This window comes from Mesoplodon mirus (assembly GCF_964341445.2).
Source record: "Mesoplodon mirus genome assembly, chromosome: 16".
Lineage (NCBI taxonomy): Eukaryota > Metazoa > Chordata > Mammalia > Artiodactyla > Ziphiidae > Mesoplodon > Mesoplodon mirus.
The window spans coordinates 65,392,129-65,409,686 of record NC_138992.1 but is presented as its reverse complement, the minus strand read 5'-3'; the positions used below and the strand labels follow the sequence as shown (position 1 = coordinate 65,409,686).

Below are 17,558 nucleotides of genomic sequence, written 5' to 3'. Positions count from 1 at the left end.
GTGGCAATATGGACTTGATGTCCTTACCCCATAAAATTGCATTAATTGATAATTAAGCAGATGCTTTGAGTTGCTTATGAAAAGAAGTGTTGACCTGAAAGAGGTCAATTAATCTTACTCTGAGTTTTGATCAGGAGCTAGGAGCTGATGGGAACTTATGGTGATGCCTTCAATATAATGTATCTGTATATTAGTGAGAGTTTTGAGAGCTTGCTGTGATATCAATCTGGATTAAATGAATCAAAAGTCAAGCTATTCAAATATAGGTTAGAGGAAAGAGACCTGGGAGCACTTTGACTCTAGGGGCACTTTGAATCAATTGTAGGATGGGGTTGCCATAAATATGCTAATATAACCTTATGCTAAACTAATATATATGTATTGTAGGGGACTGGAGAAATAATAGCATCTCTGCTATGTTCTTCATTTGCCAGCTCACATCCAAATGATTGTATTCACTTCTGGAGGTGTTCGTGTTAAGGGAAACCCTGACAAACTGGAGAAGGTCCAGAGGAGATCTAGCAGGATCTTCCTGGTTTCTGAAATCAAGCCATATGGTCAAAAGGCAACGGTGGGGCTTCCCTGGTGGTGCAGTGGTTGAGAGTCCGCCTGCCGATGCAGGGGACACGGGTTTGTGCCCCGGTCCGGGAAGATCCCACATGCCGTGGAGAGACTGGGCCTGTGAGCCATGGCCGCTGAGCCTGCGCGTCCGGAGCCTGTGCTCCGCAACGGGAGAGGCCACAACAGTGAGAGGCCCGCGTACCGCAAAAAAAAAAAAAAAAAAAAAAAGGCAACGGTGTTACAGAGCCTGGAAGGCAGAAGGAAGCATGTTACCTATGTTCAGATATTGGTTGGCCTTTCACGAAGAGGTTGTCCACCCGCTTCTAGGAGGAAAAATAGTCAGTGAGTGAAAATCATGGTAGATTTTGGCTCTACAGTAAGAAAAACCTTTCTAATAATTAGACTAAATAGAGAAATGGACTATCTTATGAAGGAAGGAGCTTAATTTTACTGGAAGTATCCAAACACAAGCTGGAAGGCCTTTTTTTGTCAAGGCAGGAGTCGGTGTTCTCTGAGGCCACAAGATATGTCCGCCCTCAATAACCTGAGAAATAACATTGTCTTTAATGAATTAAACCATAAAATCAACATAGAGTGAAACACAGCAGAGATCAGAAATAAAGGAAGGAACCTTGCAGAATCAGATCACCTTCAATGCTAGTAATCATAATTGTAATAGCCTTTATTGAGTCCTTTCTATGCGTTAGGCATGTGCCGGGAGTTTTGCATATATTGCTTTATTAATTTTCACTCTGACTGTATACATTAAGCCTGATTATCCCTTTTCTACAGTGGTTTGAAGGCATATGAACATAGCTACAGAATCAAAGGAGCCAATCAGACGTTTGACTTGTTGGCATTGAAAGTAGAGAAAAGAGAGAAAGGTCTAGGAGGGAGAGGCACACAGAGAGACAGATAGACTTTGGACAGTCTTGTCCAGGTGGTAGATAGAGTCTCCTAGCCCACTGCTTACAGAAGCTCCCCTTAAATCCACCTCGCCATGATTCTTTCTGTTGATGTTTGGCTTTCCAAATGGGTTAAGTTTACAAAGGGAGATTGTTTTAGCCATACTCATGGGACCATTCAGCGTGTATTTCAGTTATCATCAAGAATAATATATCTGCTTTCTGTTTTACACATTGGTCCCCATGAGTTCTTCTTGGACAATATCTCCCCTGAGGCTGTATATGAAGATGGAATAAATGACCTCTAGCCGTTAGAGTTCACTCAAATTCACATTAAATTCTCCTTATATTTGTTAACAAAGATAATATCCACAAACAAGTCAGAAAATGTATTGTTAGTAATTCTTTCATTTAGGAATACATCTATAAATAAATTCCTACATATTTAATTTGGGAAACTTACTTGGAAGACTGATTAGTATGAAAATTAGCCTAATATTGGCAGTAACCCTTTATAATGTAATGAATTATTTTCCTGCCTTGGCACTTATGGGCTGCTGTATGGAACAGTCTAAGGTGAAGTGTTTTGTACCTTTTGTAAAATTGCTACAAATAAAGCCACTTTTCATAAGGTTGTGTAGGTCCCTTGTGCAAGAATCAATACGGTTTCCTTTTTTTTTTTACATTTTTTACATTTTTAATACTATTGTATCTTAATTTTTTTCTAAGGGAGGATGGTATTCACTATAAATTAGAAATCATTGCCACTGAAACTGGGATTTATATTGATATTTGATGACATTTTTTGCTTAATTATCACATGACACGGTATATGAAATAGTGTAAGTGTTTCATAGGTCTCCATTTCTATTTCTACATCTACCCTTTTGACAAAAGGAAAGAAGAGAGGGAAGTATTTAAAATTTAAAATGTGTTTGTAATATAGATACTCAGATTAAGACAGTAACACTGTCTTAATTATCTTCCCTTTTGGGAAGTTTCTTATTATAGTTATATGAGTTATCTTTTTAAAAAAATTTTTATTTTTTAATTAAAAAAAGAATTTTATTGACATATAGCTGCTTTACAATGCTGTGCCAGTCTCTGCTGTACAGCAGTGTGAGTCTGTTACGCACATGTAGACAGTCTTTTTTTATATTCTTTGCCATTATGGTTTATCACAGGATGTTGAATATAGGTCCCTGTGCTGTACAGTAGGACCTTGTTGTTTATCCATTCTAAATGTAATAGTTTGCATCTTCCAACCCCAAACATGAGTTATCCTTTTAATTTAAATTTTTATAATTGGTCAGAAAAACGATACCTATTGTTATGGTGAAAATATGAAATTAACATGAATGTCCTGAGTTTAAAATATCAAAAATTAAAATTAATGCATTAAGTTTAAAAAGAATCAGAAATTTGTTCCCGGATTTAGAGAGACCAGGCATGTTTATATTTAAAACAGAAGTATTTTTGAAGAGCACACTTAACAGATCTCTACTGAAAACTTCCTTGTTTTTGGTCCAACTCAGTGACTCAGGGCATTAGTTATGCTAGTCTAGGTTGTAGAAAAGAATAGACTACAACATTTATAATGGCTCAAAATAGGTGTTTTTGATCAGCTCACACAACAACCCAATGTGTGTGTTCTGCTCAGTGGGCAGCTTTCCTTTTTTTAAAATAAATTTATTTATTTATTTAATTTATTTATTTTTGGTTGTATTGGGTCTTCCTTGCTGCACACAGGCTTTCTCTAGTTGCAGTGAGCGGGGGCTACTCTTCGTTGTGGTGCGTGGGCTTCTCACTGCGGTGGCTTCTCCTGTTGCGGAGCACGGGCTCTAGGCACGTGGGCTTCAGTAGTTGTGGCTCACAGGCTCTAGAGTGCAGGCTCCGTAGTTGTGGTGCACGGGCTTAGTTGCTCCGTGGCATGTGGGATCTTCCTGGACCAGGGCTTGAACCCATGTCCCCTGCATTGGCAGGCGGATTCTTAACCACTGCACCACCAGGGAAGTCCCAGTTTTCCTTTTTTGATACTTCAGGGACCCAGGTTCCTTCCGTCTTGTGGTTCCTTTCAACTTCCAATGGTAAGCACTTGTATTAAGCATCAGTTTTGTCCCTAATCATATGACCTTGTGGGCACTCAATAAAGGTTTATTTAATGAATGAGTTTGCCAATGCAACTATTAATAACTGTGGCAAGAGGTCCCATGGAATGTTGTTCTCTTTACATAGATTTTTTTTCTTTGTATTTCTTCTTTTTTCTTCCTCTCCATCCTAGAAGTGGATACAGATGGCCGTCTGTATTGCAGGTTCCGCATCTGAAGATTTAGCCAACTTCAGATTGAAAATACTCGGGAAAAATAATTCCAGAAAGTTTCAAAAACAAAACTTGCACCAGCAACTATTGGATAGCATTTACATTGTATTTGTAACTATTTACGTAGCATTAACATTGTGTTAGGTCTCAGAAGTCATCTTGAGATTATTTACAGTATACAGGAAGAGGGTCATAGGTTATATACAAATACTACACCATTTTACTTAAGCGACTGGAGCACCCTCAGATTTTGGTATCTTCATGGGTCTTGGAAGTGATCCCCCATGGATACAAAGGGATGACTGTATATAAATTGAGACCTGCTAAACATTTAGACAATTTCATGTACTTTGCTATCTGTTCACAGAGCTCTTTTTCCAGACCAGAGAAAGAAAGGAGGAGGATGAAAGGAATATTAGGGCCATTAATGTTATGAGTTAGTTTGAAATCGTCTCCTTTTTAGAGAACAAAGGTGGAATGTGTCATGTATGCTGTGTATGCATACATATATAAAACAGCTAAAAGGAGACATAGAATCTCTTAAGAGTAGCTGTATTTAGTGATACTGACCAGGAGGAGACTGGGAGGGAAGGATACCTGCGTTCAGTGTATAAATATTTATACTGTTTGAACTTTTATCCTGTCCATATATTGCATCTTAAAATAAAGACAAACCACTTTTAAGGAGAAAAAATAATTACACACAAAAGTTTCTGTTAAGTAATCAGACATTACTTTCTCTGTTTTTCCTGACTTAGGGGTCCAACATAACCGACACCTGTACTGAAATGCTCATGTGTGGAGTCTTATTAAAAATTTCTTCTGGAAATATTCAAGAACGGGTGTTTTTTCTTTTTGATAACCTTTTGGTGTATTGCAAACGAAAACACAGGTAAGAATATAGACAGGTAATAGTTCAGAAACTGTTTATCCATTGCACAGGTTCAACCTTCCCTCTGTTCCCAGGAACTCATGACCTCATCAGTAAACTTCCACATACTCTTAGCTTCTCCCTGCACCTTGAAGAAAGGGAACGGGTTAGGATTAGAGCCAAGAGATAATTAAATTGCTGTCTCTTTATCTTAATGAGCTTTTTAAAAAATTCCTTTTTACCATCTGTGAAAATGAACCTGTTTATTTCTTGTAATATGCTCTTCTAAATTCTTTGTGTTTGGTAACAAGATTGGGATTAGTAGAAATGGGCTTTAGGAAGATCTAGAAGAGGCTGTTAATTCTACCTGTATGAAACTCTTAAAAAATTATAAGGTGATTCAAGTTGTTTAGGTGCAATTATTTTTTCCCCCAACTTTACTGAGGTATAATTGACAAATAAAATTGTAAGATAAAGTGTACAGTGTGATGATTTATGTATACATGGTGAAAGGATTTCCCTCATTGAATTAACACATCCATCTAGGTGTGATTATTAAAGACATCTGTTTGAGAATGAGATCTTTCCTTCATTAGAGTTATCTCATCCTTATATATATGCCTGCCCCCAAGGCCAAAGCTTTTGCAAAATTAACAGTGTACAAATGATGTGAACCTTCATGGTCTCATAGCTGTAATTGTTAAATAAAGTAAGCAATAGGAAAAGTTTTACAAAATTAAAATCATTCAGTTTAGCAAATAGCCTTAAAGTATGTATAGTGAACGTGGACCAAATACATAGTGATTAAAAATGGAAATCACTAAATAAAGCTATATGTCCATTCCCTTCCTGAATTGGAATGGTGTGAATATACCATCTGTTTCATTCATTTTAGAATACATCATCTCCGTTACCATATACTTTCTAAGCTCTAAAGATCTTTCAGAGAATATGAGTAAACTGAACCTTTTCTGAAACTTTCATAATTTTGTAATTATAGGAACCAGGGACCGGTGATTTTACTTTAATTCTACAGCTACATTCTTTAAAGAGGAGAGTGCTGGATTAGGCACCCCTACTCTGGATATTTCTGATGATATTCATTTTAGGAGAAACTAGTTTAAAAACAATTTATTGTGCGATATTAGATACATATAACATGATATTTCATCCTTTGGCTTGTTTATGATATTTGTAAGATAGTATCACAGTGTATTGTCTTCTGCAGTTTACATTTTGTATACAATATGGTTTATAAACTAGTTTGTAAACTATATATCCCTGTGTGTAGCAATAATTTATTCATTTTAACTGCTGCGTAAGAGTTCATTGGTTGAGGGACTTCCCTGGCAGTCCATTGGTTAAGACTCCACCTTCCAGTGCAGCGGGCACATGGTCAATCCTTGGTTGGAGAGCTACGATCCCACATGCCGTGCAGTGCGGCCAAGAAAAAAAAAAAGATTTCATTGGTTGAATATATCACAATTTAATTATTCATTCTCCTATCAATGGACTTTAGGGTTGTTTCCAGTTTTTCTGCTATTGCGACATTACTGTACACATATCCTGGTGACCATTAAAATTCATCAGGAGGGAAGTCACAGAATCAAGTTATGCAAGTACTCAACACTACAATATAGAGCAAAATTATTTTGAAACCAAAGGTTTTTCAATTTTGATACTTCAATAGGGTCATTTTCTGAAGGGACCAAAGATCTCTTTATTTAAGCTAATTGTTACAGTATTGGTCAGACACTTAACTGGGATTTCATTTTGATTATTAATATCTACAGGTCAAGAAAAATATAAAAAACCTGGACAGAGATCACAGCAAGATCACAAAGAAAATTAATGCTTTGGAAAATAGGACCCAAAGATAGATTCTGTAGTGTGTGTGTGTGTGGGGGGGTATACATATATATATATAGATAGATAGATAGATAGATAGATAGATAGATTATAATATATAAAAAAATATATAAACATGCCATAATTATTTGCCTGTGACTAAAACTGCTATTGAGGATATTAAGCTTTGAAAAATATGATTGATTTTAAATATGATGTACCAACCTATAAGAAATTCTTTTTTGCATGACACCATGACACTGTTTCCTCCCTGAGAGACAATGCAGTTGCCTGCATGTTATTCTGCTCTGCATTCTTCTCTCTTCTGCCTCCAACGATGCCAACTTTCATAGCTACCTGGCCTGAATCCTTAATTTAAAGCAGTTATTTAGGCTTTCTACAAAGGACATTTAGAGGTCGCTTTCAAAATGAACATGGGTGTGCAGGATGGTGAGGGCCTGGGGCTGGCAGACGGTCAGTCAGATTAATTAATCAATTTAGTTTTGTTTAGTGGTGATGAAGGACTATGAAGTTTTGATGAGGGTTTAGGACATGTAAGCTGGAAGATGCTCTCTTTTCTAAAGGAGCTCAGGGAGCATGATAGCACCTTGAGAATCCCCTCCCTTCACCTCCCTCTTCCACTCCAGGGCAGGCGTCAGATGCAAAGGAGAGGAGGGAAGGGAGCACTGCATTAGTGTACTTGACTTCTTACCTTTTGCTCGGTGTGTCTGTGTAACACAATACATTAATAATTATTTCAGTATGTTCAATTGTTAACAGACTTTTGTCAATGAGTCAAATTGAATAGTTCAGGTCAACTGAAGTCTCTTGAATGACTAGGTATTACTTAATCTTCTTGAATTATTTCTTAGAATCTTTCCTCTTTAATTTAATATATTTAAGAAACCCAGTTTTTTTTTTTTTTTTTTGCGGTACACGGGTCTGTCACTGTTGTGGCCTCTCCCGTTGTGGAGCACAGGCTCCGGACACGCAGGCTCAGTGGCCATGGCTCACAGGCCCAGCCGCTCCGCGGCATGTGGGATCCTCCCAGACCGGGGCACGAACCCGTGTCCCCTGCATCGGCAGGCGGACTCTCAACCACTGCGCCACCAGGGAAGCCCAGAAACCCAGTTTTGAAAACACTATCCCTGAGTGTTCAATGATTCAAGTATAAATATACATAACTGCCTAATTCATTATTACAAATGTTCCTCTGTAAACCTGGATTTTTTTTTTTTTTTTTACTTTGTGTTGCATAGGTTTTAAGATTAAAAGCTGGTACCATACACAAAATTTTGAAATGTTTTGGACTATTTTAAAAATAAATAAGATCTTTATGAAGGATTATAAATGTATTGAGAGACTTATCCCTCAAGTATACAGTTATCATATCATAAAAACAATATAGGGAAATATTTTATGGCTAGATAATGCTTAATAACCTCCAGCACAGTTAAATTTCTTTGAAGAAGGATCATAAATAAGTATTAACTGAATTTCACCAGGGATTGAAAAAATGGGAATTACCAGCTGGTTACTGAAAGATGAGAAATGAAGGTGAAATAAATCAAATGAAATTGTAAATAACCAACTTACAGTGTCTGTCAGAGTTTATTAGGCATCTTTGGTGTCATATATTGAGCAGAAGTACATATTTACCCTCCTACCTGTATGTTGTCCTTAGCCTACAGCTTCAGTTTATTTAAAAAAATAGCACACAAGTCACATCTTATAGAGCAACCTGTGCTGTTACGAATGGGAGGACACAAGTAAAAAATACCAGGAGCCTAACATTTGATGTTATTGACTGAATTGGTATCTCTTTTTCAAAAAATTATTGCTTTAACACTGTTTTGCATTAAGTTTAGTAACCAAGTTTTTGTGATTTCATTCAATTGTAAGACGGTTGAAGAATAGCAAAGCATCTACCGATGGACATCGGTACGTTTTTCGTGGACGGATCAATACAGAGGTGATGGAGGTGGAGAATGTGGATGATGGCACAGGTAAGTGATTGGTAGATTTAAAATGGAACGCCAATAATAAACTCCCTTGTAAGACAGACTTTTCACTTGAATAATTCATTTGCAGTGAATTTCAGCTTAAAAATACTTTGTTAGGTAGAACAGTCACAGGAAAAAGGCAAGATAAGGGAGAGGAGGTCTTTTATAAAATGGAAAATTACATTCGGCTGAAACATGTTAAACCCTAGCATTAAAAACAAAGATACAAAAATAGCTGGGAGTGTCATAAAGTAGTAGTAATGTCCATAATGTACATATTTGTTTGATCGTGATGCTATTAAAATTGTCCAGCTTAAGAGCTATCGTAGGAAAGCATTGAACATCCTAGAATTACTTTTCATGGTACAGGCTTGGAAAGCCATTCAAAAAGTAGCATCAGATTATTTGTATTCTGTCCTGACTACTAGTTTATTTGTGTGGTTGGACAGAGGACGAGAATGTTTGACCTTTAGAAAATGTGGTCTGTAGTGCAGTGTTGGACAAACCATAGATTGCAATACAGTAGTCAAATTTGAATTGAATAAGATGGAAATTCTTTATTCTTAAGGTGTTCTTGAAAAGATATTTCAAAGACAAGGTTCAGCTGTCATTTTAATATAAATATTTGAATGTATTTAAGATACTGAATGCATTGTTTTTATAAAACTAAATTTTTCTTATTAAAAAAATTGGAATTTGCAGAAAAATAGGTAAAAAGTAGTAGATAATCTTATCAACCAAAGACAAATAAATGAGAAGAAATTTTAAAAATGTCTTCACTTTTCCTTTGGTGCATAGGTAAAAAAATACTTGAAACATGAGCTTTATAATTTTGTATCCTTTTCCATTTAAATAGAAGCATTATCTTAATGATTGTCCTCTTTATCTTCATGTCTTTTCTCCAAATAAACATAGTTTTTATTGTTGCATAACAGTCAATTAAACAGATAAACCATAGTTACCTTAACAACTAGTATTGCTTCATTAGCTGGATTTAATACATTCTTAATTAAAAAGTGGCATAACTTTACAATGTTGAAAAGAGTACCGAGAATATAATAGCTGTTTTCTGATACACTTAAATTTTCAGTGTTATTAATTTGAGGCAGTGTTTTGGGAATTTAAAAGGTCAATGGAGAAGCTACTTTTTAGAGTTTTAAAAGGAAAAATTAGAAACATTTTTTTCCCCATAAATGTCATATGTTATTTTGGATGCCAGAAAAATGTTCTTTTATTGTTTGACAAAATCAAACATTTATTTTAAAAAGTAATTTTCTCAACATTAAATACTTATAATGTGAGTGTATTGTAATTTTAAAAACTTCTCTTAGAAATTTATGCATTCCCACTGTTGATCACCAGAATTCAGGTTAAATACATTATTTAGACACCAATTTCTTGATGTTCTAAATAATATATTCTGTCAGTTTCTTCTGTTTTCTAGTCTAACAATACAATACTTGGCTATTGTTCATCTTATTAAAATGCAAGTTATTTAAAGGATACCAGACTATCCCATGAGGTTTATAGTTAGTTGTATCAGTTTTGGAAAAACCCCATCTCATTGTATAAAGCTTTGCAGAATTAAGAGTAAGGAACTTGCAAACTGGATAGCTTCAAAATAATTAGTGACTTGTTCAGGGCTGCCTCTTGGATTTTTCTTTCTTTTTTTTTTTTTTAAAGTCAGTGACTAGAGACTATTGAACTTGGATACTCCACACTTAATGAATGACAGTTTTAATTCCATTTTTTCTTGACACTTCCTATAAAATTAATATTTTAGATCCACTGAAACTTACAAATTTCTGTGTTTACTGGCAATGAATAGATTATTTGTTCTTTCATTTAAAAAATATTTTAAAATTCCTACTTAAGGAAAGGCATTGTTGGACTTTTCTGTGATCTTTAATGAGGGTGTTCTTTATAGATAAGTTTAATTCTTATTTTGTTAAATGAAGATATTGAGATAGGTACTATGATTAAAATTATGAAGCTGTTTATATATCACTAAGTCTTTTGAAATAAATAAAAATAAATTACTTATTTTGTACAACATTGATAATTTAGTAACTATGATATCGTTACAAAATACTTATACTACATTTTGAGGTCTGTTGTATGTATTACATATATGTGTGTGCATACATATATATACACATGTGTATATACGTGTTTTAAATTGCTTATGATTTTTTAAATTGTCACGATAGAAAACAGCTAGCACATAAATGTTAAAAAGGAACATTATCCTTTCATTGTAAATTATTAGGTGACACAGCTGTTCTTTGAAAACCTTATATTGATACAGCAATTAATCTGTTATTTGAGATAGTAGATTTTATAGTCAGCTAATGACCTTGCTCTTTGTACATGAAACAGTAGCCATGTGCAATCACATGCTGGTTCTGACTTCAGTTGTACAGTTTCCAAGGGAAGTTTGAATGCACAGGCTGGAGTGGTCAGGCAAGGCTTCCTGGAATATGTGGGTACCTATTAAAGAGAAGTAAGGGTCCATGAGGCAGAGGGTAGAGCAGGATAGCTTGATGAGAGCCTTGGCATGGGGGACACATGAATATTCTCAGGACAAGAAGGAAAGCAGCAGAAAAGAAGAGTGGTGGGAACACACTGGAACGTAGTGGGAAATGGAGTTGGCTAGTAGGGTGGAGTCAGTCTAGGGAGAATCTCTAAAGCAAACCTACATGTGTTGACTTGATTCAGTGGTGAGCTACCAAAGGCTTTTGAGCTAAGAAATGGCTGCTAATGAAAAACATTGGAGGAAAAGTCAGCGGGGTGTGAACAGGGCAGTGCCAGGCTCAAGTAATCCCAGGAGGAAAGGAAGGTTACAGAGGTGGCTTGCCCAGGGCACATACTGTACAAGGTCAGAAGCATCACTCTGGTGAGTTTGGCACTTGAACTTGAGTTCCCCTATGTTCTGTGGGCGGAATACATTATGCTCATTTTAAAGTAAGTCTGATGTTTTATTACTGCAGGCTGCATGTGGCTCTTGTGGGTTTCTTTGTCTGGAGTATGGATAAAGGGGTAATAACGCTAGTGGGAATGTGGGATCTTTTAAGCTGCAGTGCTACGGTTCACTTAGCAATCTTTGCCTGGTTTTCGAAGAGGGGAGAGAATCTGAAGAGCTCGTTCTTGTTTGTGATACTGGCCTTGTAAGGTGACAGCTTGCAGGAGGGAGGTGTGGAAACACATATAATTTGTTCTTTTTTTCCAACAGTTTATCCTAAATTCTCAATTGGTTATTTTTATAGATATTAAGGAGGGATGGTGGTCTAATTAGGAACTACAATAATAATTTTTATTACCTTACTAATTCCAATGATGCTTATCTGACATGAATTATTAGGTTCTGCTATTTTGTATGCATTGTGAATATGAATTAAATATGTAAAGGTAAGAAGAAAAGTACAAAAATTCCTTTTAAAAACAGATGGTAATTTCTTTAAAAGGGAAAATCCTCTGTCAGGTTAAATCTCCGTATTAACAGAAATTGTTATTGAGTATTCATGAGATTATGGCTAGAAGAATATCTAACTAATATATGATATATATAATATAATCCTATCCTGGCTCAAATGTAACCTGGAATTTTTCAAGTAGCCCTCTCCCCCACCTAGACAGAATCATTCAATGATGCATTTCTGGAATATTTTGGAATATTCTGTTCACAGATAATTTATGGTGATTTTGGAGCTAAAGGACTCTGAGAACCAGATTTTGGGGGAATGAGAACCAAATCATTTCTTCCTCTACTCAGAACTTAGCAAATAAAATAGATCAAAAGAAACAAACAAACAAAAACAGGTGTAGTGCCACAACCTTTTATGTTCTGTGGCTTACCTCCTATAATCCACCATAGCTTCTTAGTGTCTCTCGGGGGAGACAATGGAAGATGTCACTTTAATTGATGCAGATGCTGATTCAGGCATTTGTCGTATGTGTTTCTGTCTTGAAATGTTTGCTTTGCAGACGCTCATGCCAGTAAAGTCTGGTTACAATTAATGTCTATTCTCTGCCTGCCGTTAGGTAGGGAGCTGCCAGAAAGGGTTTGCTGATGACATTTTCAAATCCAGGATGTCAGTTTAGCCAAAATTATGGTGAGATCTAGAAAAAGACAAATGTGAATTCACACTCAAAGAAGAATTTTTTCTTTCATAAAACAGAAGCAGTATTGTAACAAATTCAATAAATTCTTTTTATGTGGACTTTTGAAATGGTCCACATTAAAAAAAATCTTAAAAAAAAAGTTGTATTGCTTTAGGAACTTGAACAATATTTTTGGACATTGAGGAAAGGAATGTTAATGAGTTTGGGTAGTTAGTTTCCTGTAATATGTTAATGTTGTGAGTTAGAAATGTTCCATTATTGAGGTCTGACTGCATTTAATATATAAATGTTTCTTCAAGTTTTAAAAGTTGTATGGTCTTCAATACACATATATAAAGCAAAGGTATTTTGAAGAATTCAGTGGTTTTGGACCTTTTTTGAATGATTGCATTACTCGAATATAATATCTGTTCATTCACCTTTACCTATTAATTTTCAGCTGACTTCCACAGCAGTGGACACATTGTTGTTAATGGGTGGAAGATACATAACACAGCCAAAAATAAATGGTTTGTGTGTATGGCAAAAACACCTGAAGAGAAACATGAATGGTTTCAAGCTATTTTGAAAGAAAGAGAACGGCGGAAAGGTGGGTGTATGAATTGGGCATTATTATACTTTGTGAAGGTTCAAATTTAACAAGAAAGCAGAAAATGGGCAAAAGTTACGAGAAAGTAGATGGTGTCTGATGTTCACTTAGATTAACTATGTGATGTAAGGCCGGGCTAAAATACTTTTTGAATACTTCCAATGTTGTTACTGAAATAAAGTAAAAGAAAACCATATATAGTTAGCAAAATAATTATATTGTGGCTAGCGGTGTCTTTTAAATAGTGTCCTAGTCTACTGAGGCTACTGTAACAGATTACCCTAGACTGGGTGGCTTATAAACAACAGCAATTCATTTCTCACAGTTCTGGAGGCTGGGAAGGCCAAAATTCAGTATCCAGTGAGGGCTGTTTCCTGGTTCATGGATGGCCATCTTCTCACTGTGTCCTCACCTAGCAGAAGGGATGAAAGCTCTCTGGGATCTCCTTAATAAGGGCACTAATCCCATTCATGAGGACTCCACCCTCATGAGCTAATCCCCAAAGACCCTACTTCCTAATGCCATCACATTGGGCATTAGGATTCAACATATGGAATTTGGGGGCACACAGACATTCAATTTACAGCAGATAGTTTCACCTGCTTTAAAATTTGTTTTCTTTGCACTTTATTCTTGCCATTTCTAAAGCATCATTATAGAGTTTTCCTTTAAGAAACATGCTTTAATAATATAATGCAGTGTTGTGGGGCCTGCAATAATTGCTCCCTGTATATTTAACAGTACACTGAAAATTCCTAGGCCACATATTTTGGTATTCTAATTATAAAATAAGGCAATTTGGATGAATATTAACTTTTTAATATTGTTACAATGCCTCAGAATGTAATGTAACTCAGTAAGGAGCTTGTTCACACAAGGAGGCCTAGCTCAAATTCACTTCATGTTTTTATCAAGGTTTGCAAAGAGTATTTGATCTGGTGATACTCAGTTGTATGAAGTTTATCTGCAAGTACTCGTATTTCTGTAATTCAGCTAGGAAATAGAAATGCTTGTATAACTACTATTTTCTTTACCAAATAATTGATGAGAAACGTGACAGTGTTTATTCCTTTTCTCAGAGATCTAGATATAAAATATCTCATTGGTGACGAAATTTTGGAACACAAAGAGTTGCTTCCTCCATCTTTAGGTATTTCCCCATGAAGGGTGTAGAGAGTTTCTACCTTGATTAAAATATGCATAGCATACCTTTTTATAAGTATCTCCAAAACATTTAAAAATACTTACTCCTTTGATTGATCTTAGATGAAGAACCAGACAGAAAAATTTAAAACAGAGATCATGAATGCATAATTGGCTCTTTAAGTTTTGTTGAATCTAGCAGTCAATTCAAATAGCATAACAAATCATTTAGAAGGTAAATTGAATTTTTCATCAATTGAACCTTAACTCTTCTCAGAATGGCTATGCATATAAATACCCCTAAGACCAAAAAAAAAAAAAAAAAAAAAGGAAGAAAGAAAGCACATTCTATAACTCTGCTTATGTTAACAGGCTCTATTCTTATTCACTATTACTGACCAATATTAACGGCTTCTCCATAGTAAAGAATAAAATTTTAGTAAGGAATTTAGTAGGTAGAAGACTAAAAATAATCCAAGAATTTCTTCTTCTGCCACAGTTCTTCATCAGTCCCATTTGCTGATTGTCAGTGTTCCCAGGATTTCCCCTTTGGCACTGGTCACCTCTAAACTTCCTTGCCTGCTCTGTGTTGTCTCTTCCCATCAGATTAACTTCCACTCTGCACTGCCAGGTTCTCAATCTTTATGTCCAGCCTTGTTGTCTCTCTCGAGCTCCATGCCCACTTAATGAGCTGACCCCTGGACTCCACCTGAACTTCCAAACCTGCTATTGTTTTGTTTTGTTTTGTTTTTTGGTGGTACACGGGCCTCCCACTGTTGTGGCCTCTCTTGTTGCGGAGCCCAGGCTCCGGACGCGCAGGCTCAGCGGCCATGGCTCACGGGCCCGGCCGCTCCGCGGCATGTGGGATCTTCCCGGACCGGGGCACGAACCCGTGAGCCCTGCATTGGTAGGCGGACTCTCAACCACTGCGCCACCAGGGAAGCCCCAAACCTGCTATTGTTTACAGAGACTTGAGCTTCCCTGAACTTCGGCGGGTCCCTCCTAATTGTCTCCCTCTTTTTAAACCCTCCCGCTTTCAGTTTGTTCCCTACACTGTCCTCTGAGCTTTGTTTCCAAAGCGACAAAACTTCCTTTCCTTCATTACTCTGCCTTCCCCCTCCCTCTGGTTAAAACACGTAGATGTTCTCCCAGTAGAGAAGGAGTGGAATACGCTGAGACTGCAGTTGAGTCTGGACCCTGCTCACCCCTCCATCCACCTCCTGTCCTGTCACCTGAAACCCAGGGCTCCGTGCTGCTTCCCTCAGAGGCCCTCGTGAATACTTTCTCTCTCTGGAAATCCTGTTCATACCCGTGCATTCAAACACAGCCCCTCTGTGAAACTTTTCCTATTGTTTCTCAGATAGAGGTGAAGTTCTCTGAATACGTCTCTGCTGTAGCACAGTTTTCCCTCTAAGGCTGTCTCCAGGGCCACCATGTCCAGCTGCACTGATCTAGTCCTACAGAAGGGGTTCAGTAGCGTCTGAGATACAGCTGTTCTGTGTGCCTCTGGGGCACAGTTTGCCCAAAGGTGCCATATGGCCCCGGACATCTTGCCTTGACTGTCTCCCTGGTACCCTATGAGCTTCTTGACAACCAGGGCCCTATCATAGGAGCTCTGTATCCACAGCCCCCAACACGTGGTAGACACACAATGAATGTTTGTTTAACAAAGGCATGAACGAATGAAGAGACTTTTTCAGTTACCTGTCCTGTGTTTCATTTTTGATAGGTTTAAAATTAGGAATGGAGCAAGACACCTGGGTAATGATCTCTGAACAGGGTGAGAAACTTTATAAAATGATGTGCAAACAAGGAAATCTGATCAAAGACAGAAAAAGAAAACTGACTACGTTCCCTAAATGCTTTCTTGGAAGGTAGGGTTGGTAGTCTGGATGCATGTATTTCTTTCATATTTTCATGATCTCGTGTGTTAACTTTCTTTTAGTTACTCATTTTTCTCTAAAAAATATTCTCCTAAGTGTTTTTGAATCTTTCTTTACTATCAGCATTTGCTGGGCCATAGTGGGATGAGGGAGTGGACATAGGGCCAGGAATCCTGACCAGAAAAGTTAAGGCGTTCATCCATTCATCCACGACTTCAGTAATTTCTGATATACTGTGTTTCAGGGGTGAAGCAGAGGCTGGGGTCAGGCAGGCGGGTTTGCCCATAGGGACAGAGTCCGGCAAGGACATGAATACAGGGCCTGAGAGTCAGTTACACTGAAGGGTACACAGTCTACATTACCAATTAATTCAGAATTTAGACAGCTGGGCTAAGGATGAAGGGATATAGATGGAGAGTCTGAAAAAGTGGGTCACGCAAGGGCCCAGGCACAGAGGAACAGGCAAGGAGGTCACTTGGTTGTTCAGCCCAGAGCAGATTGATTGTATGTCCTTTGGTTTCTGTAGCCGACTGCACGGCTGCAAGTGGGAATCCCTGGTGGGTTAAGCAGGCAGGGGGGATGCCTTCAGGTAGCTCTGCTTAGGGCAGGCTTTGTGCTGGCTTCTTCCGATAATTATTTCCAATCCCCAATACATACTTAGGAGTTAAAAACCATATATATATATGTATATATATATATATATATATATATATTTTTTTTTTTTTTTTTTTTTTTGCGGTACGCAGGCCTCTCACTGTTGTGGCCTCTCCCGTTGTGATGCGCAGGCTCAGCGGCCACGGCTCATGGGCCCAGCTGCTCCGCGGCATGTGGGATCTTCCTGGACCGGGGCACGAACCCGTGTCCCCTGCATTGGCAGGCAGACTCTCAACCACTGCGCCACCAGGGGAGCCCAAAAAACCTTATATTTTTTAAAGATTCAGAAACTAGTGATCAGGGAGTGTGACTAGCCCACATTCATACAGCTAGTAAATGCCAGTGTCAACGCTATAAAAGTAGAGTGGAGAGGTAGTTCATAGCCCAGACTTCACAGTCAGACTGTCCCCACTCAAATCTAGTCCTGACACTGGCTAGTTGAGAGATTGGGGAGGGTTAAATTTCTCTTTCCTCTCTAACAATGGAAATGATTGTAGTGCTTACCTGAAATACCTACCAGAATGTCTTGTTGTTTTTTTTCTCTTCTTCCAGTTTTATTGAGTTACAGTTGACATACAGCACTGTATAAGTTTAAGGTGTGCAGCATCATGATTTGACTTACATACATCATGAAAGGTTTACCACAGTAACTTGAGTGA

At 37.4% G+C, this 17,558-nt stretch overlaps 1 protein-coding gene across 3 annotated transcripts in view; it reads left to right on the top strand.

Moving 5' to 3' along the window:
- PREX2 (phosphatidylinositol-3,4,5-trisphosphate dependent Rac exchange factor 2) overlaps window positions 1-17,558 on the top strand; it is a 287,717-nt gene that overhangs the window by 100,615 nt on the left and 169,544 nt on the right. For all 3 annotated transcript variants that reach the window (XM_082600894.1, XM_082600893.1, XM_082600895.1), the window contains exons 7-10: window positions 4,545-4,678; window positions 8,408-8,511; window positions 13,070-13,219; window positions 16,092-16,236. In XM_082600894.1, coding sequence (XP_082457020.1) covers window positions 4,545-4,678; window positions 8,408-8,511; window positions 13,070-13,219; window positions 16,092-16,236 — 533 coding nt within the window. The remainder of the gene's footprint in view (window positions 1-4,544; window positions 4,679-8,407; window positions 8,512-13,069; window positions 13,220-16,091; window positions 16,237-17,558) is intronic.